The 27,233-nt window shown below is 52.3% G+C and overlaps 1 protein-coding gene across 2 annotated transcripts; it reads left to right on the top strand.

Moving 5' to 3' along the window:
• The first annotated feature begins 825 nt into the window (after nt 1-825).
• On the top strand, nt 826-26,663 carry Aif1l (allograft inflammatory factor 1 like). 2 transcript variants are annotated; one of them, XM_052724851.1, is made up of 6 exons: nt 826-966; nt 1,114-1,175; nt 13,171-13,237; nt 16,059-16,100; nt 20,800-20,983; nt 23,890-26,663. In XM_052724851.1, the coding sequence occupies exons 1-6, from the start codon at nt 936-938 to the stop codon at nt 23,975-23,977; spliced, it is 474 nt and encodes a 157-aa protein (XP_052580811.1). In that variant the 5' UTR covers nt 826-935; the 3' UTR covers nt 23,978-26,663. The 2 variants fall into 2 exon arrangements, with proteins under 2 accessions (XP_052580811.1, XP_052580812.1); XM_052724852.1 differs by having other exon boundaries at nt 830-966; nt 20,821-20,983.
• The last annotated feature ends 570 nt before the right edge of the window (nt 26,664-27,233 follow it).

Genomic DNA, 27,233 nt, shown 5'->3' with positions numbered 1-27,233 from the left:
AGAGGAATTCCTGGATCCAATTCCCAGAGACATACCAGAGGCGGCGACGTCTCTTTCCCCTGGCCAAGACATTCGATCTGTGCCTGTGTCCACAATTTAACAATTCGACGGAGACCCTTTCTCTAGAAGATCGATTGGACACTAGAATTCATGACCTCTTTCTCTACAAGTCTCCAGTTCTTGCATCCACAGCCTGGCTTCATCTGGAATCACCGGCTGCTTTCTTTCTTTCTTAAATTTTTATTTATTTATTTATTTTTAAATGCCGAATGCCATTTATTGAAGGAGGGAGGAGGTCTTAAATACAGGCTTACAGCACAATGAGAGAACCCCGGAGGGCAGAAGTTTACTACCGATCACTGGCTGCTTTCTTTCTCACCCTGGAGGACTTGTGTTCCAGGCTTCAGCTTCCAGATTTTTCTTTCAAATAGGCATACCCATCCTGTTTCATAGGTTGGGGGATGAAATGACACACACAGAGGCAAGTGTCAGGTAACTGTGAGCACCCAACAAAGTCTTTATTAACAACACATATTTATCTAATTGATTTAATTGGTGTCGTAGTGGCACAGCCGGGCAAAGGCGACAGTAAGGTGACCACCTCTATTGGCACTCCACCAGCTCTGCGAACTTCTGAGTTGTGACATTGTCTCTCCTGGTGGACGGGAAGAGATGGCTGTTGTGCATTTTCCGCGTCCTCCAGCAGAGGGGCAGCGGCGGGCTAGGCGTCCAGCAAAACAGCCGCTTTGATGCCCTGGGCGCGCGCGGGCGGCCGCGGGGAGGGGCGCGGGAGGCGGGCCGCCGGCGGGGCGGGGTGTGTCCGGCCGCGCGGTCCCTCCGCCCCTGGGTCCCGTCGCCACACGCCGCCGAAACTCTGGACCAGGCGCGCTTTCCTCCCCGTCGTCCCTCTCCTTGGCGGGAGTCAGGCGCACACCATGTCGGTCGCGGTCAGCAACAGGTTCCAAGGTAGGCGCCTGCTCTCCACGCGCTGTCCCGCGCCCGGCGTCCCCGGGTTGTCACCTGTGCGCGCGGCGCGGCACGCGCGGGAACTCGGAGGGGGCGCGTGGCCCGGGAGGTCGCCCCGCTTCCCCGCCGCCTCTTTGTCTCCCGCAGGAGGGAAGGCGTTCGGCTTGCTCAAAGCTCGGCAGGAGAGGAGGCTGGCGGAGATCAACCGGGTAAGCCGTGCCACAGCGGGGAACAGCGTGCGGGTTCCTTGTGCCCCACTGTGCCACCCCATCCCCCCAGACAAAAATCAGCCCCTCCCTCCCCCTGGCCTTCCCCAGTTGCATCTCGGGCCCCTGCCGTGTGGCCTCCGACTCCAGGTAAGTCCACTCCACCCCTTAGCTCGCTGCCTGGCCGTCTCCGGTTGCAAGTTGTAACTCTCTGACCAGGGAGGTGGGGCTGGTGAAGGAGCCCGGTGCCGGCGGGCAGGGGCTTCCCGGGAGCCCGCTGGAGACCACCTAAGGGTTTTGGCGCCAGAAGGGACCCCTGGGCCAGTGCTGTCTCCATGGACCACAGAACTTAACACTAGGGGTTGGCTGGCAGATGCTGGCATTTCCCTGTCGCCTCCCACCTCCAACTCCAACACACAGCTTTTCACCAGCTTTTAGAAAAGTTGCCCGAGGGACTGCTTTTTTTTTTTTTGAACCGACCGGGGAAGTTCTAGAAAGAAATCCTTCCGCTGCTGCCAGACACACAATAGCAGCTCCGTACGTTTGCTACTGAGCGTGTAGATCCCAGGAGATAAAGAAAGGTGTCAGGGCCTCCTGGATTGGCAAAGCACGGAGGTGGCACAGCCTGTGCCTTTACGGTCCCCAGGATCCGGGTTCAGAAATGACTAGTGTCTTCAGTAAGGGCGTCTCACCTCCCGCAGGGTCCCTTTGTGGGCTCAGTAAGGCAAGGAGCCGGCATGGTCTGGGGTCTAACTCTAGGGAGACATCCCATGAGGGTATTAGATCTCTCTGTCTCTGTCTGTCTGTCTGTCTCTCTCTCTGTCTCTGTCTCTCTCTCTCTGTCTCTGTCTCTCTCTCCTGTACTGGAGACTGAACTCAGGACCCTCTCCATGCTAGGCCAGCACTCTGCCATTGAGTTATGAATACATAGGAGGCAGAAGTAGCCCACTGACATAAGGTTAGACATTTCCCCTTGTTTGCCCCTTTGGTCTCTGGATACTCAGAGGGACAAGCTCCGGGTCCCTGGTGGGGAGCCGGGTCAGCACCCTGGAGGTAATTGGAGATGTGGGGGCTGTGATCTCGTGGCAGTGTTTCCTTCCTATTCTTTTATTTCCTTACTACCTAGACATAGACAGGCATCTCTTCCCGCCCCCCACTGGCTCCCGGAGTCCCCTGGAAGGCTCTGGGCCCTCTGATATCCCTCCTCCTTTGCCCCTTGATGCTTGTCTTAAAGCATGGCTTCGGGGGCCATGTCCATCTGGCCGGGCTGGGTCGGGCCTGCTGGGCTTCTGGAAGGTCCCTCAGCACCACCCCAGCCTTGGCTGCGTCTGCTTTCTGGACAGAAACCTGGGACCATGACCTCATACAGCCCCCTGGGCCACTTAGTTAGGCAGGTTCTGAGCTAGTTGACTCCACCCATAGCCAACAGGACCCTAAGCCAGAGACAGCTGGAGATGGGCATCAGGTGACCTTAGAGGCCTCTAAGGAGCTGAGACCTTGGGGCTTGCTGTGCTGACCCCACGCTTGGGGTTACAGATGAAGGCTTGGGATGGGGTAGGATGGGATGGGAGGCTCGAGAAGGGCCGGGCCTGTGGCTGTCAGGGGCTGGTTTTTTTTGACTGTACTGGCACTGCAGAGAGTGGGCTAGTGGGAGCTGTGGTCTGACCACGTCAGGACTTCAAACGCCTGGAGAGGCCAAGCACCTGAGCCGGTCCACACGGGGGCCACCGTCACAGCTTGCAACCTGGTGTCCTTGCTGCAGGATGCCGGCCGTTTTCAGATCTTCCTCATGAGCTTGGGCGCTATGGCGCTGTAGTGTAATCCAGAGTGTGGGGCCCTAGAGGATTATGCTAGGTGACTGAGCTACTCCCGCATTACAGCAGGCCAAGGTGACTGCGCTACAGTCAGAGCCAGGAGGCAGGCTGCCAAGCACGGGCTCTGTGGCTTTCAGCAAGCTGCCTCACCTCTCTGAGCCTCCTTTACCAGCAAGAGATAGTAGTAGTGATTTTTTTTTCCCCCAGCCAGATGATGTCTGTGAAATGCACAGAGTTTTCTGTTGTGAGCATCATCATTTGTGTGAAGTCCTCAGGTATAGAGAGTGGGCATGGAGGTATGCCAGGAGCATACCAGCTGCTCCCTCTTCCCTGCACTGGGAACAGTGGGCCCACCCCTTTTGAACCCCTGCAACAGTCAGTGGAGAAGGATAGACTCGAGTTTTGGGTGGCTCTGCTTGAGGGTCCCAGTCTGGTTGACCCATGGTGATGGCTTCACTGAATTACCTCAGAATACAATATTCTAGAGAGCTGTGTTGACAGCCAGATTGTCTTCCACTAGAGAACACCTTCTCTGCCCTACTGGAGTGAGGACAGTGGCGCCGAGCTGGGCTGCGCTGAGCTGGGCTGGGCTGAGCTGGGCTGTGCTGAGCTGGGCAGCGCTGAGCTGGGCTGGGCTGAGCTGGGCTGTGCTGAGCTGGGCTGTGCTGAGCTGGGCAGTGCTGATCTGGGCAGCGCTGAGCTGGGCTGGGCTGAGCTGGGCTGTGCTGAGCTGGGCTGTGCTGAGCTGGGTTGGGCTGAGCTGGGCTGTGCTGAGCTGGGCAGCGCTGAGCTGGGCTGTGCTGGGCTGGGCTGAGCGGTGCCTCTTGGCCCCATGTAAGCAGGAAAGCATACAGCATGACTTGGTGGCTCACGACACGGGGGTTGTGTGACCAGCTGTTGTTGCCCATGAGCATGGGCACCACCAGCTGCTGTCTGGGCAGAGCCCAGCTCTAAGGAGACTTTCTGGTCCAATCCTCCAGTTTCCCATAGGGCCTTTCTCCATCCCTGAGTGGCTGTGTGCAGCAAGGTCGCTCAATCTTAGCAATTGTTATCACAGGGAGTCAAGAGTCAAAGTCTAGCAGTCTGGTGGGACTAGGGGACACTGAGGGGGCATGGGGCGACACGTAATACAGCTTTTTAGGGGTTCACTTTAGTTTCTTCTTTAAAAAGTATTTTTGCTGGGTGGTGATGGCACACACTTTTAATCCCAGCACTTGGGAGGCAGAGGTAGGCGGATCTCTGAGTTCGAGGCCAGCCTGATCTACAGAACAAGTTCCAGGACAGCCACAGCTACACAGAGAAACCTTGTCTTGAATAAAAACAGTAACAAAAAGTACTTTTAAATTTTCATTAACTTATTAGTGTATATGTAAGTGTGTGCAGCATACATACCACAGTCTGTGTCTGAAGGCCAAAGGACAACTTGGAGGAGTCAGTTCTCTCCTTCTATGTGGGTCCCAGGGATTGAGCTCGGGCCATCAGGCTTAGCAGCAAGCACCTTTACCCACTGAGTCATCTCGAGATCCCCATTTTGGTTTCTACTGTCCTTTTTCAGGTTCCTTGGAGTGTGCTGGCGCTACAGCAGGCATGTTGACTGCTCTTAACACTGTGTGGTGTGGGCACTATCATTCCCATCTTATGACTACCGGGCTCAGAGAAGTTGACTTAATTGCCTGAGATTAAACAGCCACAGTTTAGCCAGAGGTGGTGGTGTTTGCCTGTCATCAAAACAGCTGGGAGGCGTGAGCAGGAGGGTTGAGTTGCAGGCCAGCCTGGGTTACAGAGGGAGACCCTGTCTCAAACAAAACAGAAACAGCCACAATGGCGCTCAGACTCTGTAGATCTGTTTGCTTCAGCTCTGCCTCACCGACCCCTTTTGGGGATACCCAGCCCCCTTCCACACTCTGTGTGTACATGTCAGCACTACTGGATCAAGCTGGACCAGGCAAGTGCCTCCTACTCCCTCCACATAGCTGGCATTCCCCACGCCCTGATGGCATGGTAGGTGACCCCAGGCCAGCCAGGCCCAGCCTTATATGGCAATGGGAGAAATTTCCTCTGTCTTCCCATAGGAACCTAGAGAAGCCGTGGGGCTGGGCTGGCTACCCCTTGGAGTGCCTGTGCACTGGGGATGATCTGGAGGAGCTGTTGGTGGGGAGGCTACAGCTGAGCCTGTGATTGGTCAGGATCTTTGAACGCACATGAGGATGTGAGTGTGGCAATGTTCCATGCCTGGTGTTCACCATGCGTCAGCTCAGATCTGCCTCAGTGGGGTGCTCTGTCACGCGCGCGTGTCGGGTGTGAAGAGAGAACTCTGAACATTCCTCTGGGGCAGGGATGATACCCATCTTAGAGATGAGGGAATGCAGGGCCCAGCCTGGTGAAGTCACCTGCCCCGGTCACTCAGCCAAGGAAGGGGCTCAGATGAAGTCTGTCTGACTCCAGACATCATCCATGGCCTGCCCTGGCCCCAGTCCACCAGGTGGCTGCAGCTTTGTGGTGGCCCAGGCCTCCCTTGCTGATGTAGGATAAGGATCTCTGGCTACTGTCCCCGTGTCTCAGGCCTCTTGGGTCAAATGAAGGACACTCTGCATTCCCTGTCCCGTTTAGGTACCTACTAGTTACCTCTGTGCTCACTTGCCACCTGGGAAGGAATCTGGGAGGGTGCAGGGTGGGGTGCAGGGAGATCTCTGTCCAGAGTGACTGTGTCTCCTGCCCGCTCTTCCAGCCACGTGGGGCCACTGAGACATGACCCAGGAGACTATGCAGGTGTGTCTTTCCAGTGTCCCTGGCAGTACCGCTCTGTCCTTGCCCGTTGGCATCCAGGGCACCCGGCTCTCTTGCTCTTCCCTTAATATATTATAAAGGAGATGGTGATAAGAGGTCACGTGGGCCTCTGGGGATTCAGTGTCCCTTGCAGGTCTGGTCAGTTGTGACCTTGCTGTGGCCATGTCACAGGCAGCTGGAGATGGAATTTCTGTGAGGTCTGCTTTATGTGTGTGGTCACTGGGCTGTTTTTCTTTAGCTGCCCGACTATTGGCGAGGACACTGTGTCCGGATAAGGCCCCAGAAGGGCCCTGGGGAATGTGAGCCTGTTGTCTTTGTGGGTGCTTGTTACAGGTTCCTGCTGCCCGCCAGGTGCCAGGCTGGGCATTTGTGGCCTGGCCCTGGCCCTTTGAGAGCCTGTGGGCTGTGTCAGAGGCCACAGGATCCTAGCATGGTGCTGCCTGTCCTTGGCACTCACAGGGCATCAGCCACTAGTCTGTTGGCTGGCTTCTAGGATGGCGATAACCACTCACCTTTTCTTTTTATAGTGGTGGGGGGAATCGAACCCAGAGCCTCATGCATTCTAGACAATACCGATGTCCTCAGCCCTCATGTAGCTGATGTGTCGAGAGGGCCAGAAACAAGGGGCCTTGAACACGCTACATGTTCGGGAAAGGAGTTGAATCAGCTATGACAGGCGACTCCAGAGGTCTGACACAGCATGGACTTGCCAGTCTTTGGTGCTTTGGAGTTTTTTGTTGTTTTGTTTCTGTTTTTTTTTTTTTGTGAGACAAGGTCTCATGTTACCTAAGATAGCCTCAGACTCACTTTGTAGCTGAGGATAGACGTGAGCTTCTGATCCTCCCATCTCACTCCACCACACCTAGCTGGTGGTAAATTCTTCCTCACTGAACTAACCCCTCCAGTCTCTGAGCCCTTGGGATGGGGCTGGGGTGGAGGGAGAGACTTTGTTTATCTCAGGTTGTTGACCAAGACAGCCGGGAGCCAGGGTGGCTGCCAGCATAGTTCCCTGGAGCTGCGGGAGCAGATCTCTGTACCAGGTGGACAGCTGTCTCCATCGTGGAAGCCAGGAGTTTGAGGACTAAGAGAAGCTTGCCATTAAGGAGCGGTAACCAGAGGGTCCAGCCTCCTGAGGAGGTCCTCACGGATGGGCCCTCTCTTGCTTTCTCTGCTTTCTGGGTGTGGCTGGGGGGGGGTAGGTGGTGGTGACTGACACATGGTAGTTAGGCCAGCTTTATATATGTCATCTTCAGCCAAATGGAGTTCCTTGAATCCTTACAGCAGACTTGTGAAGGGTCTTTCACTGTGACCTCATTTTATGAAGGAGGTAACTGAGGCCCAGTGTGGGAAAGTAAGTCATCCAGGGCCACAGAGCACTACTAGATGGGGGACTTGGGGTAGCACCCAGTCAACTTGACTCACCCCACCCGTTCTTAGCTCTTGCCCTGCACCTGGAGTCCATCCATTATGACTTTAGGGGGATTGATCCCTGGGGGCCTCAGTTTCCCCAGTTATTGACCAAGGAGCACAATCCAGGTGCTCTGAGATCCAGAAGGGTCTGGATTCTGAGGCTAGGTAGATGCTTCAATCTGCCGTCTTCCCAAGCCTCCCCTGGAGGCTTATAAGCCACTCTAGTGTTTCAGCTTCTTGTGTTCCCTGAAAAACTGATCTTTGGGGACAATAGGTTGGATTGGGAAAGGAGATAGGGTAGCCTCAACCAATGCAACAGGACGTCCTGACTCCTGAGAGCTTTGGAGGACCTTCCCTAAATAACCTGTTGCCTCAGGAAAGGTGACACCCCACCCACCCACCCACCCTACCCCCATTGTCTTTCTTTTCCCTGAAATTTGTGGCTAGCCCACCACCTCCTTGTTTGGGGTAAGGTGGTAGCTGGGATGGCCTAGGGATAGAGACCCTGGGGAGGTGCAAATCTTCTGTAACCCTCAACTGGTTCAGTGCCCCGACCCCTCAGTTTCTCATCCCGTCTGTCAAATGGCTACCTGGAAGGGGAATGAGAGGTCTGCAGCCCCAGGTAAGGCAAGTGGTTAATAATGGATGGTGGTCTCAGCGGGGGTGACAAGCTGACAGTTAAGCACAATACGTGTTAAATTCCTAACAAGCTTCAGTACTGACTGGTGTCCTTAGTCACTAGTTCACACTAGCTTTCAAGACAAGCCTAGGAGACTGCAGGGATCTTCTTACTCCTCTGATGGCCAGACTGAGGTCCAGATAAAGATGCAGAATTTTCACACAGCAACTAAGTGAATTAAATTCAGGCATTCTGACCCCAGTTCATCCCTTGTTGATTATTTGGTTTTTCTTCCAAATATCAAGGCTGACTGTTATCTCTCTCCATAGCCTGGATTCAAGGTCCGGCTCAAGGGTACCGGCCTCTGGGCAGAGCTTTCCCCAGAGGCTGAGCAGGGATGTGGGGGAGGTTCAGGGAAGGGAACCTGGGCTGTGCTTGAGCCAGAACCAAGAGTCCAAAGCCTGGAGCTATGGTGGAAGCTGGCACCTTGTGAATCCCCACCCTGCCTCCTGCACACTTGTCTCCTCTGCTCCCAGCCAAGGACACAGCTGTCCCAACCCAGGGCTACCTACCCACACATGAATGGGCCAGCTCCTTTTCCCACCCTGGTCACTCGGGTGGCCCAAGCATTTGCGACTGTTGGTTCCAAAAGCAGATGTGAATCCATTCCTGGAGTCCACCCCATGGTCTGTCACTCCCAGCCACGGTTTGGAGAAACCGCTTATTTCCAGGAGGTGGCTGAAGGAAGCGGTGGGGACAAATGTTAGGTCTCTTCCGAATTCTCTAAACACTTGTTGATGGAGTGAGGAGTGCTCTAGGCTGGCCACTGTAGGGTGCTGGGCATCTGTAAGTTACTATTCTCATGGCTGGGACCAAATATCTGACGAAAAGCAACTTGAGAAAGGGAGGGCTCACAGTCGTAAGGGACGCCCATCCCAGGGGAAGATGTGTCACGGACCGTGAAGTGGCTGTCACGTTGCATCTGCAGTCGGAGACAGGCGCTGGTCCTCAGCTGGCTGCCTCCTTCCCCCTTTCTATTTAGTCGAGGGCTCCAGGCCCACCCTGCTCACCTTCAGGGTGTGGTCTTCCTTTCTCTGCTCTACCTCTCAGGAAGCCCCTTCACAGACATTCCTTCTGAGAGGTGTGTTTCCATGGCAACTCCAAGTCCAGTTAAAGTGGAAGGCCGAGCATCCAACATCAGAGGGCACTAGCTGAAAAACATGTCCTGGTACGCACCTCCCCACGCCTACTTCCGAGAATGGCTTTTGCTCTTCAGCTGTGGATGAGCACAAAGGCCAGGCTGCCTGGCCTGGGAGGTCATTCCCAGATGGGCCACTTGCTAGTGATGAGACCCTGGGGAGGTTGTTCGTCTCCGGGTCTCTGTTCACCCACTCCTTCCCAAACACCTGAGCACCTGCTCTGCAGACCCTGTGTCCTCACAAGGGCAGCTGGACAATGGACAGCATCTGAAGAAAGCCGACTCAGTGGAAACTGTGGCAGGGACCATTCGTTCCATGGGACAGAAGAATCAGAGCAAGGTCAGGTGGATTGCAAGTGGAGGCAGACTGATGGGCAGGCTGTCTCGTTTAAAAATAGGGGCTTAAGGGAGAACCTTGTGATCAAAGTCTTGAAGTGACGGGGAGAACTTGCAGATGTGTGGAGACACTTCACTCTGGATGGGGCAAACCTGGAGCAAAGGTTCTGAGGTCGGAGTGAGCTCAACAAAAGGAGGTAGTGTGGAAAACCGGCCTGGGTGGTGGAGGTGCAGGGGACGGGAGATGGGAGGGCGACGTACTACATTGATTGAGTAATATGTAAGATGGAGATATGTGCTTAAAAAAATGTGTCCTCGGCATAAAGGAGGTCTTCAAAACACGCTCCTCCTCCCCACCCCCACCCACCCTGCTGCATCTTCTGAGAGCACAATCTGAAAGTCCAGTGAGAGGGGCCCACTGTTAGTCTCTTCTGCAGTGTGGGCCTGCCCTTGTTCCCAGCCCTGCAGGAGTTCCCAGAACTTCTGCCCCGCCACACAGTGTGGGAGCAGACCAGGTCCTCTGGATCTTTCCCCTGAGGTGCCGTGTGTGTGTGTGTGTGTGTGTGTGTGTGTGTGTGTGTGTGTGTGTGTGCATCAGAGGGGGGTATTGTCTTCCTTAATCACTCTCTGCCTTCCTTATTTATTTACTTACTTACTTACTTGTTTACTTATTTGAGACAGGATCTCACCTTGTAGCTCTGTTGGGCCTGGAACTCTCTATGAAGACCAGGCTGGCCTTGAACGCATAGAGGCCCACTTGCCTCTGAAGTGCTAAGATTAAAAGCATGCACTACCATGTCTGGCTTCCACCTTATTTTTTGGGACTGGGTCTCTCACTGAACCCAGACCTCCTCAGTTTGGTCAGATGAGCCCTCTGGCCGGGGAGCCCCGGGGATCCTCCTGTGTCTACCCCCCAGCACTGAGGTTACAGGCTTGTGCTGCTACACCTGGTTTGACCCGGTGCTGGGGAATGAACTCAGGCCTTCAGGCTCGCGTGGCAAGCACTTCACTGAGATGTCTCTTCAGCCCCTTGCTGCACCGCATGAGGCCATCCAGGCTTTAGTGATGCTAACAGAACATGGAGACACAGTGAGTTGGAAGTGAGCTAAGTAGATGCCCTGTTAAAATTAGAACTGGTTGACTTCTGTAGTCATGCTCACTGAGGTCCTAAGTAGAGTCTCCCCCGCTTTTAATGCCCCTTGTCTTACTGCCCCGAAATCTAAAAGCCACTGACCTAACCTGTCCCTAAATGGATCAGGACCCCGGGAGGTACTTGGTTTGCGGGGGGGGGGGGGGGGGGGGGGGGGGTCACCAACAAGAGTGAGTTGTCCCACTTTGGTATGGTAATGGGGGAGCTAGGCAAAGAGCTGTGAGCTGGAGCCCAGAGGAAAAGCCTCTCTCCACAGAGCCAGGAAGGGGACAGCCCTGGCTTCCTAGGGAGAAGGATCCATCTCCAGCTAGGTGGGTCCCTCCCGGTAGCCCTCAGCGCTGTGTAGGCTAGACATCTCCTGTAACCCCTCTGGTTGAGTTCCAGCCCATATAATCAGAATGTGAATGGCTGGAGGATTTAATAAGATAACACGACTCTGGCCACAGTCAATGCTTAGCCACATGACCCTTTCTGAACCCGGGGAGGGGAGCCACGTGCAGGTGGTTGTCCCCTTCTGTCAGAGGATACTGAGGTAAGCAGAGGAATCTGAGCTGCAGAAGGGTCAGACAGAGGTCACTTAGGTCCTTGTCATCTCTGTCTACTAGGTTCACAATAGACGGGAGAGGACGTGAGCTCTCCCTCGCAAGATGTGTGTGTACAGGCTGGCGTCATTTAGTGGGAATTTAGAAAAAGATTGATTGGCACATTTTTTTTTTTTTTTTTTTTTGGTTTTTCGAGACAGGGTTTCTCTGTGTAGCTTTGCGCCTTTCCTGGAACTCGCTTTGGAGACCAGGCTGGCCTCGAACTCACAGAGATCCGCCTGGCTCTGCCTCCCGAGTGCTGGGATTAAAGGCGTGCGCCACCACCGCCCGGCTGATTGGCACATTTTATCTGAGTGTTGCTTCTTAGTTTTGTGTGTGCATACATGTATGCACATGTGAGTAGAGGCCAGAGGTCGACCTTGCTCTGGAGTCGTTCCTCAGGAGCTGTCTACTTGGCTTGTTTGAGACCTGGGCTCAGCGATTGGGCATGGCTGGCTGGCCAGCAAGCCCCAGAGCTCCTCCTACCTCTGCTGCAGAAGTGCTGGGCGTTAGTTACAAGGGTATGCTGTCTGGCCTGGCTTTGGCCTTGGTACTGGGTGTATAACTTAGGTCTTCCTATTTGTGTGCAAGCACTTTTACCCGATGGAGCCATCTCCGTAGCCTCCCTAACCGTGTGGACTCTAGTTCTAGGATGGGAAACTTTACCCATCCTGTCTCACCGCTCCCGGATGCCGAAGTGCAGCACAGTATAAATGCATTCAGGCTGTGGTCCCTCAGGAAACGCCCAGTGAATGAATGGATGAATGGATAAATGGAGGTGTGGTCCACAGGAAACAGTGCTTAGCAGAGTCTGAACAGTTGGATGGGACTGTGTCTACTTTGTCCAGACACCTAGCTCGTTATAAGCTGAGCAGAGGTGTGCTAAGATACCTTGATACTGCCCCTGTCCGGTCAGGTGCCAGCACTCATAGACAGCATAGTTTTTGATGCTATTTTTTTTAAAATATTTTTTAGTGTATATAAATGTCTGGCCACATGTATGTCTGTGTTCCACATGCATGCAGTGGCCTTGGAGGTCAGAGAGGGCATCAGACTGACGAGAACTGGAGTTCCAGGTGGTTGTGAGCTGCCGCTGTGTGGGTACTGGGAACTGAACCCCGGGTGCTCTGCGAGGGTAGCCAGTGCTCTCAGATGCTGAACCATCTCTCCAGCCCTTTGTGGTTGCTGTTTTAAGTCAGACTCTTGATATGTAGCCCAGGTTGGCCTTGAACTTGCCATCCTCTTGCCTCAGCCTCCCAAGGGCTGGGATAGCTTTCTGTTTTAAGCCGAGAGACCAGATGTGAAGACGGCCCACACTCTGCATCTCTCTGTGCTGTGGTTTAAGGCGGCTTAAATACGGTGGAGCTCGGCAGGGTTTCTTACTGTATAGCATCAGTTTCCTCAGATGTAGAACTGGTAATGGCGGCTACCTCCTGAGGTGCTGGGAGGTCTGAAGAGAGCCCGTGTGCCTGAGAGCCACCAAAGGCTGCTGTTACTTTTGGTTCCTCCCTGTAGCTGCCCACAGTATCCATCTGGTTCTGAAGGGTCTCAGGTATTTGTCTTTTGTAGCTTCTGAAGAGAAGCGCACCAGGGATTAAACCTCATTTTACAGGGAGGGTGGAGGTGTGAGGTTAAGTGATCTCATAAGGGTAGCGTTCAGTTTTTCTGGCCAGAGAGAGGTACCTCAGGCCATACATTGCTCTCCTGTCATCCCCGCAGACTCAAGGAGTAGTCAGCCCTGATGCTTACTTGGTGGGGAAGGTAATGTCCAGTGAACACAGAGAGGTCGTTTGCTGAGGACCACACACCTAAGAAGTGAATGACAGACTTGGAGCTGTCTCTGGAATGCACAGCTTCCCAGATCCTGGGAGCTTGGTGTCCTGGGGACAGTACAAGGCACATACATCCCTGAAGGTTTTCAGTCCCCTAAAGTAGATGCTCTGGTAAGCCCTGTCCCCAAGCTCAGAGAATACCTCCTGCCACCAAGGTAACTGTGGATCTGCCTTGAGGATTCCCAGGAAGCTGGGATGAATGCTGCATGGGTTGCTGATAGGTGACCTTTGCCCCCAACCCTGGCTCAGTACTGTGGTCTCACCTCTGTAGGAGTTCCTCTGTGACCAGAAGTACAGCGATGAAGAGAACCTTCCGGAAAAGCTTGCAGCCTTCAAAGGTGAGCCAGGACTGCCTGCCCAACTGCCCCCGGAAGAGCTGGCTGCTCCCTCAGCCCATGGCAGACAGGACTCCTTGGCCCCACAGCTCCCATTTATCTAGAATGCCCAGCTTCCCATCAGGCTTTGAGACAGGGGTCCCCCAAGAGGCAGGAGCAGGCCCTTTCTCCTTCCTCTGCCACTGGACCTCTGGCTGCAGGCCTGATCTGGCCCTGCCCTCTGTCCCATGGTTGCCCAGTGTGGCTCAGGTTGGCTCCTATCCTCTCCATCCAGGCCCTGTGCACTCCCAGGGCCCCAGCACACAATCTGCCCTTTGTGAGCAGTCCCTGCATCTCCCCCTCCCTGGTGGAGCCTCTCAGGAGCCCCTGTGGAGAATAGACATTTGTGTCGCTACAGTGGGGCAGGGGGGCAGAGTTTCTGCCCATTGAATCCCAACAGCATGGGATGAAAAGAAAACAGGGCTCAGGAGCCTGCGCGGGGAGAGGGGCAGTATAAAGGTTCCTCTGTTCGGGGCCTTGGTACTTGGTCCTCCGCCAGTGGCTCGAAAGGAGAGGAGCCTGGGCACACAAGGAGTGGGCAGACCCACCTTTCCTGCCTCTGGGGTGCACTTGGGGGATGGGAACCCAGAGCTCTACAGAGGGTATCCAGGATGTCCTATCCCTTTCCCAAACGTCTGCAGTGTGGGCATCCTTCCCATTCCAAGGCCAAGTACCTGCCAGTGTGCTTGCCTGCCTCATTCATCTGGCTCACAGCGTCTTGGCCAGGACTGAGATGGCAGTAATATTAATAATGGTCGGCAGGTGCTGAGTGTCAGCCCATGTCAATAAAGCCCTGTTCAACAACAGCCAGCGTGCTCTGCTGACCCCTCTTCCCCATCCATTAGGAGGCAGATGGTGAAATTGTTCATTCACAGGCCAACACACTCAGGCTTGGGGAGGTGGGATTATTGGCAGAGGGATCCCATAGCTCACTTAGGGCCGAGTTGAGACTTAAACCCTGTCAGTCTGTCTCTAGAGCCCCAGGTCTCAACCTAGGTATATGATGTCATGGAGTGGGGAGCCTGCAGGAGAGATGTGCAAAGAGCACAGGGGCCCACTCCTTATAGTGGGGTTCTAGGAAGGAAAACAGGATCTTGGGCTCCGAAGTCACATCTTCACTGGGAGGTAAGGTTGGGTCTGTTGAGCAGGGAGTCCTAGGGAAGCATAGTTTAGTTGGGGAGACGCAAAGATCCTTAAGCCATTCACTCTAATGTATCTGATGGGTGCTCACTGTATCTGATGGGTGCTCACTGTATCTAGATGGGTGCTCACTGTATCTAGATGGGTGCTCACTGTATCTAGATGGGTGCTCACTGGGCACCAGACCCCTTGGATGTGCCAGCAGAAGTTGAAGTTGTGAGGAGGGGCCTGAGCATACCTGGGAGGACACTCCAGACTGAGGGACCAGCCGGAGGGATGGAGGGGAACAGTGTGCTTTTCATCCTGGTTGTCCTGTGGTGCAGAATAGACCACACTCTGCTGACGTAGGGGTGACATGTCCAAAGCTACGCAAGAACTTGCTGACATACAGCCCTGGTCAGAAGACATGAAGCTGGGGCGGCTCCCACCACCTTCTCTTGCTGGTCTCCTATGGCTTGGGAGTTGCTATCTCAAGGTCAGCAGGCTTTGGGGAAGGTCCCACACATGCATCTCAGTCTCAGAGCCAGGCTTGCCGTACTAGCTGCCCATCAGCACCTCCTGGGATACTTGGAGGCACCCCAAGGCCTGCCCCACCTATACCCTACACCCCTAAGTCTCCAAGAACATAATTTGTTTCACTTTGCAGCCTACTCTAAGGAAGCTATCTTCTTCCTACCAGGGCCAGCGTGGCCCATTGCTGTTTCCCTTGGGGTGCCTGTAAGTCAGTGGTGCAAGCAGGAATATTGTGGATACTGATCTTTAAGAAAGAATTCAGTCCGGTAATGGCAAGATGGCTCATCAGACAAAAGCACTGGCCACAAAAACTCCCGATGACCTGTGTTCAATCCCCTGAACCCATGGAAAGATGGAAGGAGAGAACTGACATCTCAAAGTGGTCCTCTGGCCTCCACACACATGCATGCCCAGACGCACACATCATACACATGCGAACACACACAATTCAATCAAGAGATGTAGACAGTTTAAGCAGAAGTTGATTTATCAAGGTGAAGCAAAGCAAACATTCCGAAGAGAGATTGGAGTGAGGTTTTGCTTTGTGGAATACAAAGAAGTTTTTATGAATAGTCATGATGTGGGTAGCATATTCATGGAGGAAGGTGATGCAAATCATAATAGATCAGATCTCCATGTTAGGATTATTTCTTCCCATGAGTCTCTTGAAAATCCCACAAGGGAGGCTGGTATCAACACCACGAGGCAGTAACATTAAGTATTATATATATGGATAACATATTTTTAAGTAATATAAAATAATATCATGACATTTAATCTTTTGAGGATGCGGACCCTATGTTAGTGTGTGTGTGTGTGTGTGTGTGTACCCTTGTACAGCGGGAACAACCAAACTGGAGCCTCTAGACTATTCAACCACAAAGGAACACTGTGACCATCAGGAGACATGGCTACCAACATGCTCTGTAGTTTCCCCATAGCTGATTCTTGCCTATCTGGTATCAGGAAAAATTTTTGGCTCTTCCAGAGACAACAGCTATGACAGGACTCCTGGGCTGGGGAGGGTGTCAAGGGCTCCCCAAGTTTTTAGTCAGCCCTTTCCAGGGAGTCACTGGGCTCTGCAGGGAGAGCTGTGGCTTCCGAACTAACAGCTTTTGTTTGTGATTTCCAGAGAAATACATGGAGTTCGACCTGAACAATGAAGGCGAGATCGGTGAGTGAGCCGTTGGAGGCAGAGGCGGAGGGTGGGTAGAAGGCCTCAGAGCCACAGAGCCTCGCTGGTCCGCTGAGGGGCCCTGGGTGAGGCTAAAGAACACCCTGACATTTCCCTAATGGGACCGATGGCCCGGCTACCCTGTCACCAGCAGCAGGGGACCCAGGGCGATATTGAATTCTTTTCAGAGACTTCCACTGAGGTGGCTTTGGGATCTTAATTAACAGAGCAAAGAAGAATTTCAGACTGAGTTGTGACCACTTATTTACGTATATGTTTGGTGGGGGGGGGGGTGCACAACTTACAGGAGGCTGTTCTCTTCTACCGTGTAGGTTCTGGGGCTTGGGGATGAAATGGGTTGTCGGGCTTGTGGCAGGTACTTTGACCTACTCACCCATCGTGCCAGCCATGGCCCTCCTCCTTCCTCCCCTCCTTCCTCCCTCTTTCCTTTTTTTCTTTCTTTCTTTCTTTTCCTGTATTTTGAGACAAGGTTTTGCTGTGTAGTCATGGCTGGCCTGTAATCACAGAGATCCATCTACCTATAGAAGGGTTTCCCACCATACCCAGCATCACCCCCTTTTCTTACTGTTCATGTTTGAATCCGCGTTAAAACCTTTTAGTCAAGCTGGGCGCTGGTTGCGCACGCCTTTAATCCCAGCACTTGCAGGCGGATCTCTGTGAGTTCGAGGCCAGCCTGGTCTACAAAGTGAGTTCCAGGAAAGGCGCAAAACTACACAGAGAAACCCTGTCTCGAAAAACCAAAAAAAAAAAAAAAAAAAAAAAACCAACCCCCGCCACACACACAAAAAAATTTTTAGTCAACTCCAAATTCACTTCATTAAAAAATGAAATGGGGGGCTGGATGGGGTGACTTAGTGATTAAGGGCACTGGTTGTCCTTGCAGGCAACCAAGGCTCATTTTCTAATAGCCACATGGTAGCTCACAACCCCTAATAACTCTAGTTCCAAAGGATCTATCGACCTCTTCTGGCCTCTGAGTGCACAGCACACACAATGCACATAAAAACACTCATACACATAAAAATAAATACATCTTTTAAAATATGAAAATAAAGAGGAAGGGCTGGAGAGATGGCTCGGAAGTTCAGAGTGTGCACTGCTCTCGCAGAGGACCTGAGTTTGGTCCCCAGCCCCCACATAAGATGGCTTACAGACAACTGTCACTCCAGCTCCTGGGGACCTGGCACCTTCTGGTGACCTGTGAGCACTGTACTCACACACAGTGCACAGTGCACAAGCGCACACGTATACACATAATTTTTAAAAGTACAGTAAAAAATAGAAAAGAAAAAGGACAGCAGTGGAAGTAGTGTAGTTTTCTCGAGAGAGACTTACATAAAACAAATCGAAGCCTCCGAGAAAGGGAAAACTTGACAATAGCTATCTGTGTGACTTTGGTGACTTTTGAGATTACTTCATTCAAAGGGTAAAATAAGCAATATCTAAGTTTAAAAGATAAGTAAAAATGTTTTTGCATACTTCTTATCTGAAGAATTTGTCTTTTCATAAGTGAGATTTTACAGTGCTTTATGAGTGCACTACACAGACTTAACAGACTGAAGAGATAAAATTGTAGGTCACAAAGGTCAATGGAATTCTTAACATAACATAGGTCACTAAGAGGTCAAGACATGTTCCGACTGTAAACAGGGCCCATGGTCTTGTCTGGCAGATTTTTCTCAGCACAGACAACCGGGTGCGCTGGTAAAGTTAACCTCAGGGGTCACACACATTCTGACTGAGCGTGGCTGGCTGGCTGTTCTGTAGGTCTTGTTAGGAGTCTCTCAGGGACCGGAATTCTGCCTCTATGCAGGATATTCACAGCAGGTTTTTTGGGTTTTTTGTTTGTTTGTTTGTTTTTTCTGTCATTCAGGTTGAAGTTCTTGACTCTGCCGGTACGTGACTCTAGGCATATCCTCAGGGCCAAGGGGCTCCTCTCCCTCCTCAGACCCCTTCACCTATCTTTCTGTCCAGCCTCAAGCCTAGCCCACTATGGTCCCTTCTACTCTTGGCCCAGCTTCACTGCCTGAGAATAGTCATGGCGTGCCTCCCTGCTGGGTTCCTTGGCCTAGAGCTCTGTCCCAACCAGGCCTGCGGAGGCTGCGTGACTCCTGGACCAAGGGTCGGTCGGCTGCTTCCTTCTCCCCAGGTCTGCTGGTGCTCACTGCTGTCTCTTGTCCTGCAGTTGGCAGGGAGCGTGGACACTGCCTCTCCCCTCCAGCAGAACCCACTGCTTCCTGCCATCAAGGTGCTGGGGCGGCAGAGGCGTGGGAGTCCCGGGGCACTTACATCCTGTGGGAAACTGTAGTTTGCTCTTCACCGGCAGGACTGGGCCGTGGTTCAGGCTGCTCAGTCATCCCCAGTTTGTGACTCAGAAGTGAAAGGATTTGGTGGGTCCCCAGTGTTGAGGGGTGGGCTCAGTCCCTGCGTTGCTTCCGAGCAGGTTCTCTGTTGCTCTGTCCCTACCCAGGCTATTCCATTGCATGAATGGGTTCACATGCATTCAGCCAACACCTGAAGAACTACCATTTAGAGTTTAGGCTTTAGATGATCTCATATTTTTGTTTTGAGACAGGTCTCATGGTAGTCCAGGCTGGTCTGTAACTCAGTATATAGCTGAAGATGACTGAATGCCCGATCATCCAGTTTCCTGGTGTGTGGGGATTACAGGCGTGAACCACCATGCTCACTTTAAACGGAATGAAGGATGGAACCCAGGGCTGTGTGAGGCTAGGCGCTCTACTGACTGAGCTTTGTCTTCAGTGGGTTTTTGTTTCGGTTTTTCTGGCCAAGGTTGACCTAGAATTCACTATGTAGCTCAGGCTGGCCTCAAGCAATCCACCTTCCTCGGCCTTCCCAGTGCTGGGTTTAGAGGCATGCACTATCACATTTGTGTTACTATTTCTGAGTTTAAAAAAAATTAAATTGCCGGGCGGTGGTGGCGCACGCCTTTAATCCCAGCACTCGGGAGGCAGAGGCAGGCGGATCTCTGTGAGTTCGAGGCCAGCCTGGTCTACCAAGTGAGTTCCAGGAAAGGTGCAAAGCTACACAGAGAAACCCTGTCTTGAAAAAAACAAAAACAAAAAAATTTAAATTACATTTATCATTTATTTGTTTATGTGGAGTGGCTGGACCACTGTGGCATGTGTTTGACAGTCAGAAGACAACCTGCAGGAGTCAAGTCCCTGGGTTCCAGGGATCAAACTGTCTCAGGCTTGGCAGCAGGCACCTTTACCCATCTTGCTGAGCTGTCTTGCCGACATACCATTTTCTATTTTAACTGTTGTTGATCAACTCACAGCGACCATCTCTCTTGATGGATCTGGTCGCCTGAGTGGTTATCTGTAGGGAAAATCTCACCAACGAGAGGGGCACAGTGGGTCAGGGCATTCAGCGGCCCCATGCCACATGTCTCCAGGAGATGTCTTGCCAGTTTGAAGTTTGGTGGCTAGTGTGTGTGCCGTGAGCTCTTTTCCACAGAACAGCCTGACAGGCTAGCAGCTTCGGGTCTTGCACACGTGCTGCCCACCTCAGCCCGGCTGACAGTCCTGAGATCTGCCCCTGCACCCTGGTTTGCTGATCCATTGTTCGCTGTGAACAATTCCCAGGAAATAGCCTCAGATGCTGGAGGGAGTGGAGAGCGGGCGGAGGCCCCTGGGGTGGAGTGACTTTTTGGTACCTCCCTTGTTTTTCTCCGTTTTCTCCTTTTGTTGCTTTTCCTGCGCTGAGGGGTATTTTTGGCTCCCTGTCCTCCTAGCCTCGGGAAAGTCCTGCAACAGCAGAATGGAAGTGGCAGGTGGCTCTCTGTGGAAGTGGTCTCTTCTGTGCTGGGCCAGAGGAAGTCTGACTTTGAGTGTCTGGGGACAGGCTAACTCCCAGGCACCCTGGCTCACCCTAACGCAGAGGACCTGCTGGGAGAGCATCGCATACATCACGTCTGAATAAGCCCAGTTACCATTTCTTCCTTTTTCTTTCCCCTCCAAACCGATTGTATGTGCCTGCGTGTGTGTTCAAGTGTGTGTGGGCACACATATACAAGTGCATCTGTGTGTGGCTGTGTGTAGAAGATAGAGGTCGGCATCAGGGTCTTCTAAATTGCTTTCCTCTTTTTTATATTTTTTGGACCTGGGTTTATTGATTTGGCTAGGCTGGATGGCCAGTGAGTCTCTGGGATCCTCTTGCCTCTGTCTCCCCATCCCTGGGATCACAGGCTTGTGCCAGTGTGCTTGAGTATTTATTTGGGTTCTGGGGCTTTGAACTCAGTTCCTCATGCTTGCACAGCTTACTGACTGAGCCGTGTCCCTAGGCCTTCCTCATTATGTAGCCCAGGTTGGCCTAAAACCTGCACTGATCCTTGTGCCTCAGCCTTCCAGCTGCTGGGGTTGAAGACATGTGTCACCCCTCATCCCAGAGAGGTGAAGCAGTCTTTCCCAGACCCCAAGCCAAGAGGAGAGAAGCTTGATCCCAGCCCAAGTCTAACTCTAGCAGCCCGGGTCCCCACCTGCTGGCCTTTACTGCCTCTGAAGAGAGCAAGGAGGGCGCCCCCCTGCGTCCGTCCGCAGGAGAACCATCACTGGCTGCAGCTGCAGGGAGAGTCAGTCACTGTTAGCTGTGTGGTACAAGAATGGGGCATCTCTGGCTCCCTACAGGGCCTCAGTGTCCTGTCTCCACTCAACAGATCTGCTTTTCCTCCTGGCAGACCTGATGTCTTTAAAGAGGATGATGGAGAAGCTGGGGGTCCCCAAGACCCACCTGGAGATGAAGAAGATGATCTCGGAGGTGACAGGGGGCGTCAGTGACACCATCTCCTATCGAGACTTCGTGAATATGATGCTGGGCAAGCGGTCGGCTGTCCTCAAACTGTGAGTACCTCCTCACCTCATGGGGTCTCAGAGGCAAGGACATCTTGTGGGGAGAGGCCCCAGGCTCAGGACACTTGGGCCATCCCCTAGTGGGTGGACAATTCATTGTGCTACTTGCAGAGTGAGGAGCTGGAGTTTTCTGAGCCTGTTTTCCTTACCTGGAGAGATTAGCTTCCGTTGGGGTGCATGGCAAACCCCAAGATTGGAGGCCTCATGAATGACATAAATAATAGTGGCATTGTCTATCTTTTTGTTTTGGTTTTTTGAGACAGGGTTTCTCTGTGTAGTAGCCCTGGCTGTCCTGGAACTCACTCTGTAGCCCAGGCTGGCCTCAAACTCAGAGATCCACCTGACTCTGCCTCCTGAGTGCTGGGATTAAAGGCATGCGCCACCACTGTCCGGCTTGTTTTGTTTTGTTTTTTTAAGTTTTTTGAGACAAGGTCTTCAGAGTCTTAACTGTGTAACCCATGTAACTCTGGTTGGCCTGCTACTCACAGTGTAGCCCAGGCTCTCTTCAAAAGTTGTGTCAATCCTCCTGCCTCAGCCTCCCAAATGCTGAGATTATAGGCATGCAGTTCCATACCAGACCTGACTGTGGCTGCCTCTCCCTCCCTCCCTCCCTCCCTCCCTCCCTCCCTCCCTTCCTTCCTTTTATATAAGAAGCTTATATAAAGAAACCAAGACCTCATACATGGTAGGAAAATGCTCTAACCATTTTGCTACACTCCTACCCCTCCTGTCAACATGTTCTGAACCTGCTTCCTCATTTGTAAAGTGTACTCCTACTCCCTTTGGCTGTGGTGAGTTGACAGTCTGTAATCCGCTCTAGCTGGGCATGGTAGGGCACATCTGTGTTTTTGGCACTAAGGCAGTAGATGCAGGAAGGACAGGAGTTTCAAGGCTATCCTCAGCTACATAGAAATTTAAGGCCAGCCTGGGCTGCCTGAGACCTATCTCCAACCTCTTTCACCACCTCCCTCCCTGAAAAAGTCAACTCTACTTTGAATCCTGACACTGTTACTTGTTCCCTAATGACCCTGAGCAGGTTATCTTTGACCTTGAACTTTGGATTCTTTTTTCCTTGTGTGTGTATGCCTGTGTACCCATGTGTGTCCGTGTCTGTGTCAGTGTCCGTGTCCGTGTGTGTGTGTGTGTGTGTGTGTGTGTGTGTGTGTGTGTCCGTCCGTCCGTGTCCCTGTGTCCCTGTGTCTGTGTGTCAGTGTCCATGTTTGTGTGTGTGTGTCTGTGTCCTTGTGTCCGTGTCCGTGTGTCCGTGTGTGTGTGTGTGTGTGTGTGTGTGTGTGTGTGTATGTGTGTCCCTGTGTCCGTGTGTCCGTGTCTGTGTGTGTGTGTCTGTGTATGTGTGTGTGTGTGTCCGTGTGTCCGTGTGTGTGTGTCCGTGTATGTGTGTGTGTGTCCCTGTGTCTGTGTGTCATTGTCCATGTTTGTGTGTGTGTCTGTGTCCGTGTGTGTGTGTGTGTGTGTGTGTGTGTGTCCGTGTCCGTGTGTCCGTGTGTGTGTGTGTGTGTGTGTGTGTGTGTGTGTGTGTATGTGGTTTATTGTATAGCTCAGGAGCCAGAATTGCGAGTGTGCACCACCATTCCTGGTTGATTCTCAGTGTTTTCTGTGGAGATGCCAGCACACAAAGCATTGTCCTGAGGGTTAGTGAGATGGCGTGGTGATTTCTACCCAGTGCCCAGCCAAGGGCAAATACCCATGTGGTGCATCTTTAGGACTATACTTGTCTTGCTTAATGAAGGAGCTTGTTCAGCTAGGGAGACAGCTCAGTTAGGAAATGGCATGGCCCACGTTTGGTTCCCAGAACCCACATTGAAAGCTAGTATGGTGGTACATTCCTGTATCCCAGTGCTTAGAAGGCAGAGACAGGTGGAACCCTGCCAGGCAGCCTATTTGGCAAGTCCCAGACCACCAAGAGACCCTGTCTCAAAGAAAAGAAAAAAAGAGGAGGCACCTGAGGAATGATTTCTGAGATTACTTTCTGGCTTTTACACACTTGCACACACTCATTCAAGGTGCTCATTGAGGCCCAATGAAGTCAAGGGGCTGGCTGCTGAGCCCATGTTCCAGTTGGCCAGAGCTTGCGGCGTGCCCCTTTCCGTATAAACACGAAGAGGTTAACTGTTTGAGTCACTCCGCTTGAAGCAGAAGGCCAGCACTAAAACGCAGTCTCCCCAAAAGGTTACGTTTTTGAGCCTATTGTTTCCTCCCCAGAGTGGACTTCATTTGTAGCCCAGTGGGGAAGGATTTTGTTTTGTTTTGTTGAGGCAGGTAGGCCTGCCTGCCTTCTGTCCGTCCTTCCTGCCTTCCTTCCTGCCTTCCTGCCTTCCTTCCTTCCTTCCTTCCTTCCTTCCTTCCTTCCTTTCTTCCTTCCTTCTTTCCTTCCTTTTTTGGGGACAGGATCTCTGTATTATGTAGCTCTAGCTGTCCTGGAACGTGTTATGGAGATCAGACTGGCCTGGAACTCACAGAGCATGCTGGGATTAAAGGCGTGCACCCCATGGCAGATCGGCCAATGGGGAGTTGGTTTTTTTTTAAGATCTGATGGGATTCTTGAGCAGAGCTCTGGTCCATCCTACTCTTCTTCAGACAGCTTGGGTAGGGGAAGAAGGCACAGGCCTGGAGGTCTAGAGGGCTGACCCTTCTTCCACCTTGGACTGCCTGAGCAGCTGGGGAGTCCCACTGCCACTTTGTACCCCCAGTTTTTTCCTCTAGAAGTAGGACCAGCAGCACCTTCCACACAGCTACCAGTGTGATCTTTCATGAGGCCTTCCCACAGTGCCTTGGGGGCGTTCTGTTGAGGACCCTGCAGAGCAAGGTTGGGGAGATCTCTGTATGAGGGGAGGAGTCCTAACTCTTTTGTTTTGTCTTCTTTATCTCTAAACCAGGGTCATGATGTTTGAAGGAAAAGCCAATGAGAGCAGCCCAAAGCCAGCTGGCCCCCCTCCAGAGAGAGACATTGCCAGCCTGCCCTGAGGACCCGCCTGGACCTTCTGGGTTGCCATTCCCGCCCCCTCTGCTTTCTCATCATGAGCGCCTTCTGTGTTTGCCCTATGGACTCACTTCTTTTTCCTTTTCATTTCTTTACGGAAGCACATTTTACCTGCCTTAATGAGACTGGGGAATCCTGAGCCTCGGCCCCTCCTCTCTGCTCCCTGCTGCCCTGCCCCCGCTATACAGAAGGGCTGATAGCAAACCAAAACTGGAAAGGACATGGAGCCTGCAAGCCTGAGTTCCCATGTTTGAAGAGGGTCCTGCCCACCAGTTCATCTTTCATCTTTCTAGGTTTCTTTTTTCTTTTTCTTTTTTTTTTTCTCTTCGAGACAGGATTTCTCTGTGTAACAGCCCTGGTTGTCCTGGAACTCACTCTGTAGACCAGGCTGGCCTCCAACTCACAGAGATTCACCTGCCTCTGCCTCCCAAGTGCTGGGATTAAAGGCATGTGCCACCACTGCCTGGCCTCTTTCTAGGTTTCTAAGCTAAATTCAGACTGCAGGTTTGACCCTGGTGGGCCCCTCCCCTCTCCCCACCCTCAGAAGATCCTGAGCAGGCACAAAGCCCCATGGCAGCTTCATGCTTCTGGTGTTCCTGGTGCCTCACAGACACCACTGATGCCCCTTGGTTCTAGCCGCTCTCCATTCTCAGTGACATAACACAAAGTGAGGAGGAAAGAACAGCCATTGGAGTCCTTCAGAGGAACCAGAGGAACCCCTGGCTTTGCTCTCGTGACCTCACCTTTACAGACAGCAGAGGGACGGTGGAAAGGAAAGGGCCTTGGAGGCAGAGTGAGGATAGTGGCTTGGGGGAGCCATTCCAAGGAGGATGCTGAGGGCGCCAGGGCAGAAAGTCGGGTGATCGTGGTGAACCTCAAACAGAAATAAGCTGTCTGGTTGTAAAATGCTCAGGTTCAGCTATTTACAGTCCACCCCCACTTGTCCTTCCTTCGCTCACTCCCTCAGTAGCTATTTACCGAGTACCTATTACAAGCTTTAAGTCCTCCTGTGTGCTATGTCCAACTCATAACTCCCTTTTCAAGTCACTCCAGACCTGGAGTCTAGCGATCAGACCAAGGGCACCTGGCAGAGTTTAGCTGGGCCAGTCCCCTCTTTTCACTGTGCTGACCTACAGGGTTAAGTACCTTGCCCAAAGATCAAGGGGTTCACCTAGATATGGGAGAGTGTGGACTGGAGCCCAGGTCCTCAGGTGCCCTGCCCCCTGCTTTAGGCTGCATTGGTCAAAGGGAAGGGTGAGGAGGACTGTCTCTCAGCCTGGTACTTGAGGAAGGTTTCATCCCCTCCAAAGACCTTGGGTCAAGACTCACCCTCCCGAGGGTCTCCAAGTTGGCAGCGGGGTTTGAGTAAGGGCCAAGCCTCTCTTTGGCATTTGTCTTCCCTGTAGCTTCCTGATGATCCTCAGAGACCATTTCCAAGAATTCATGCAGTGAAGCATCAACCTTGACCCACCTTTCCCGAATGGGAACCTCAGCCTTGACCCTGCCTGTGTTCTGGAATCTTTTATCCTGGGCACTCGGGATGAGACACAGTCATTCATCAAGCACCCACTATATGCCCCAAGTCCAGAACCCAGCAGTGAAACAGACTGACACATGAAATTTATGTCTACTGGGGGAGTCACACCCAGCCAGTGACAGTGTGATGTTAGGAAATTGGGGGGGGGAGGGGGCGGTTGGCAGTGGCAGCAAGGGGTTGGTATCCTTTAGTGCCAGGACTTCCAGCTGGCTCACGACTTGGCAAGAGTGTTAGAAGAGCCTAAGCCCTAAGTGGAAAAAGACTGGGCACTGTTCAGCTAGTGTGGTTTTCCTGGGGATCCTCAGTGTCCCACAGTTCAGTACCCAGATGCTGTCCCCACAGCAGCTTGAGAGTGCAGCAAGCAAAATGGCCCGCTCCGGTCAATCCTCTGGTCTCAACCAGTCCAGCTCAGGAGAGATCTTTTAGCTATGACTGGCTGATTTTCAGCCTAAGGAGCTGCTTCAAATGCACAGTCTAGTTTATGTTTAACCCCAGCATTCCTCCCTGTAAATATAAACTCCTGTCTACCCTTACCCCGTCCGCTGACTTTTTTTTTTTTTTTAAGATTAGCATCTTTCCCCATGCCTTCTGCCTCATTCTCTGGCTGGGCTGGGACCTTGCACTGTATTCAATGTGTCCAGTTTCCTGTGATAGGGGAAGGCAGAACCAGTCAGTGGATTCATAACTTAAGAGATTACACACCACCTCCATAAAGGAGAACAAAGGAGTGCGCCTCTGACCTCTGCAAGGTACAGGAAGAGGCTCTAACTGAGAGGGACCCTGTGAGTCCCTTCAGTGGTCTGTAGATTGACCCCTGGGAAGAGTCTTAAGGATAACCCTTAGAGGGGAGGAGTTTGCATATATTTCAAGCTGTATCCATCTGTTGGCTCCAGGGTTCTTAATCTCTCTAGTTAAGGGCTTAGCTTTCTTGGGACATCAGCTGTCCTTATTTCTGAAAAAAGACCAAATCTAACTGGTGTAACCGGCCACATGGGGACTGCCAAGTATGGCTTTGTCCCCGTGACTCAAAGGACTTTGTCAGGTAGATATGGGTGAATGACATTATGTGTGTGCATGTGTATGTATGGGTGGGATGTCATCTCCTGCAGATTGGAATAAACTAGACCAATTTACCAGTGTCTTTGTGCTTCTTGGGGACAGCGCTGGGCTCAGCAAATTCAGAAGTTAGCTGACACAGGGGCCAGTTGAATGAGTGTGTCGCAGACAGTTGACTTCATCTGACTACATGAAGACTCGCTTCTACGTGGTTTGTTGTTGTTGTTTTGTTTTTGAGACCGTTTCTCTTCATAACAGCCCTCCCTGGCTGTGCTGCAACTTGCTTTGTGGACCAGGCTGGCCTCAAACTCAGAGATCTGCCTGCCTCTGCCTGTGCTGGGATTAAAGGCCCGTGCTACCATGCCCTGCCACCTTTACCATTACAAAAAGAGGCTTGGAGCACACAGACGTGACATGACAGAATGTGTCTTCTGGAGCTGACACACCAGCACCCAGTCAGGAACCTCTGCATTTATTATTGCAGTTAGCACATCTTCAACATCAGTTAGCACATCTAGATCTGAACCATTCCTGGCTGAGAGGAATAATTTAATTGCTTTGTGTGGAAATCCCTTATTTCATTACACAACTCATTTTTTTTTTTCAGACAGGGTCTCATGTAACCCTGGACAGCTAAAGATTGCTAT

The sequence above is a fragment of the Peromyscus californicus genome, unplaced genomic scaffold (genome assembly GCF_007827085.1).
Source record: "Peromyscus californicus insignis strain IS unplaced genomic scaffold, ASM782708v3 Scaffold_7__1_contigs__length_154581171, whole genome shotgun sequence".
Classification (NCBI taxonomy): domain Eukaryota; kingdom Metazoa; phylum Chordata; class Mammalia; order Rodentia; family Cricetidae; genus Peromyscus; species Peromyscus californicus.
Note: the sequence above shows the minus strand (reverse complement) of the source record. Positions and strands in the feature narration are given on the sequence as shown.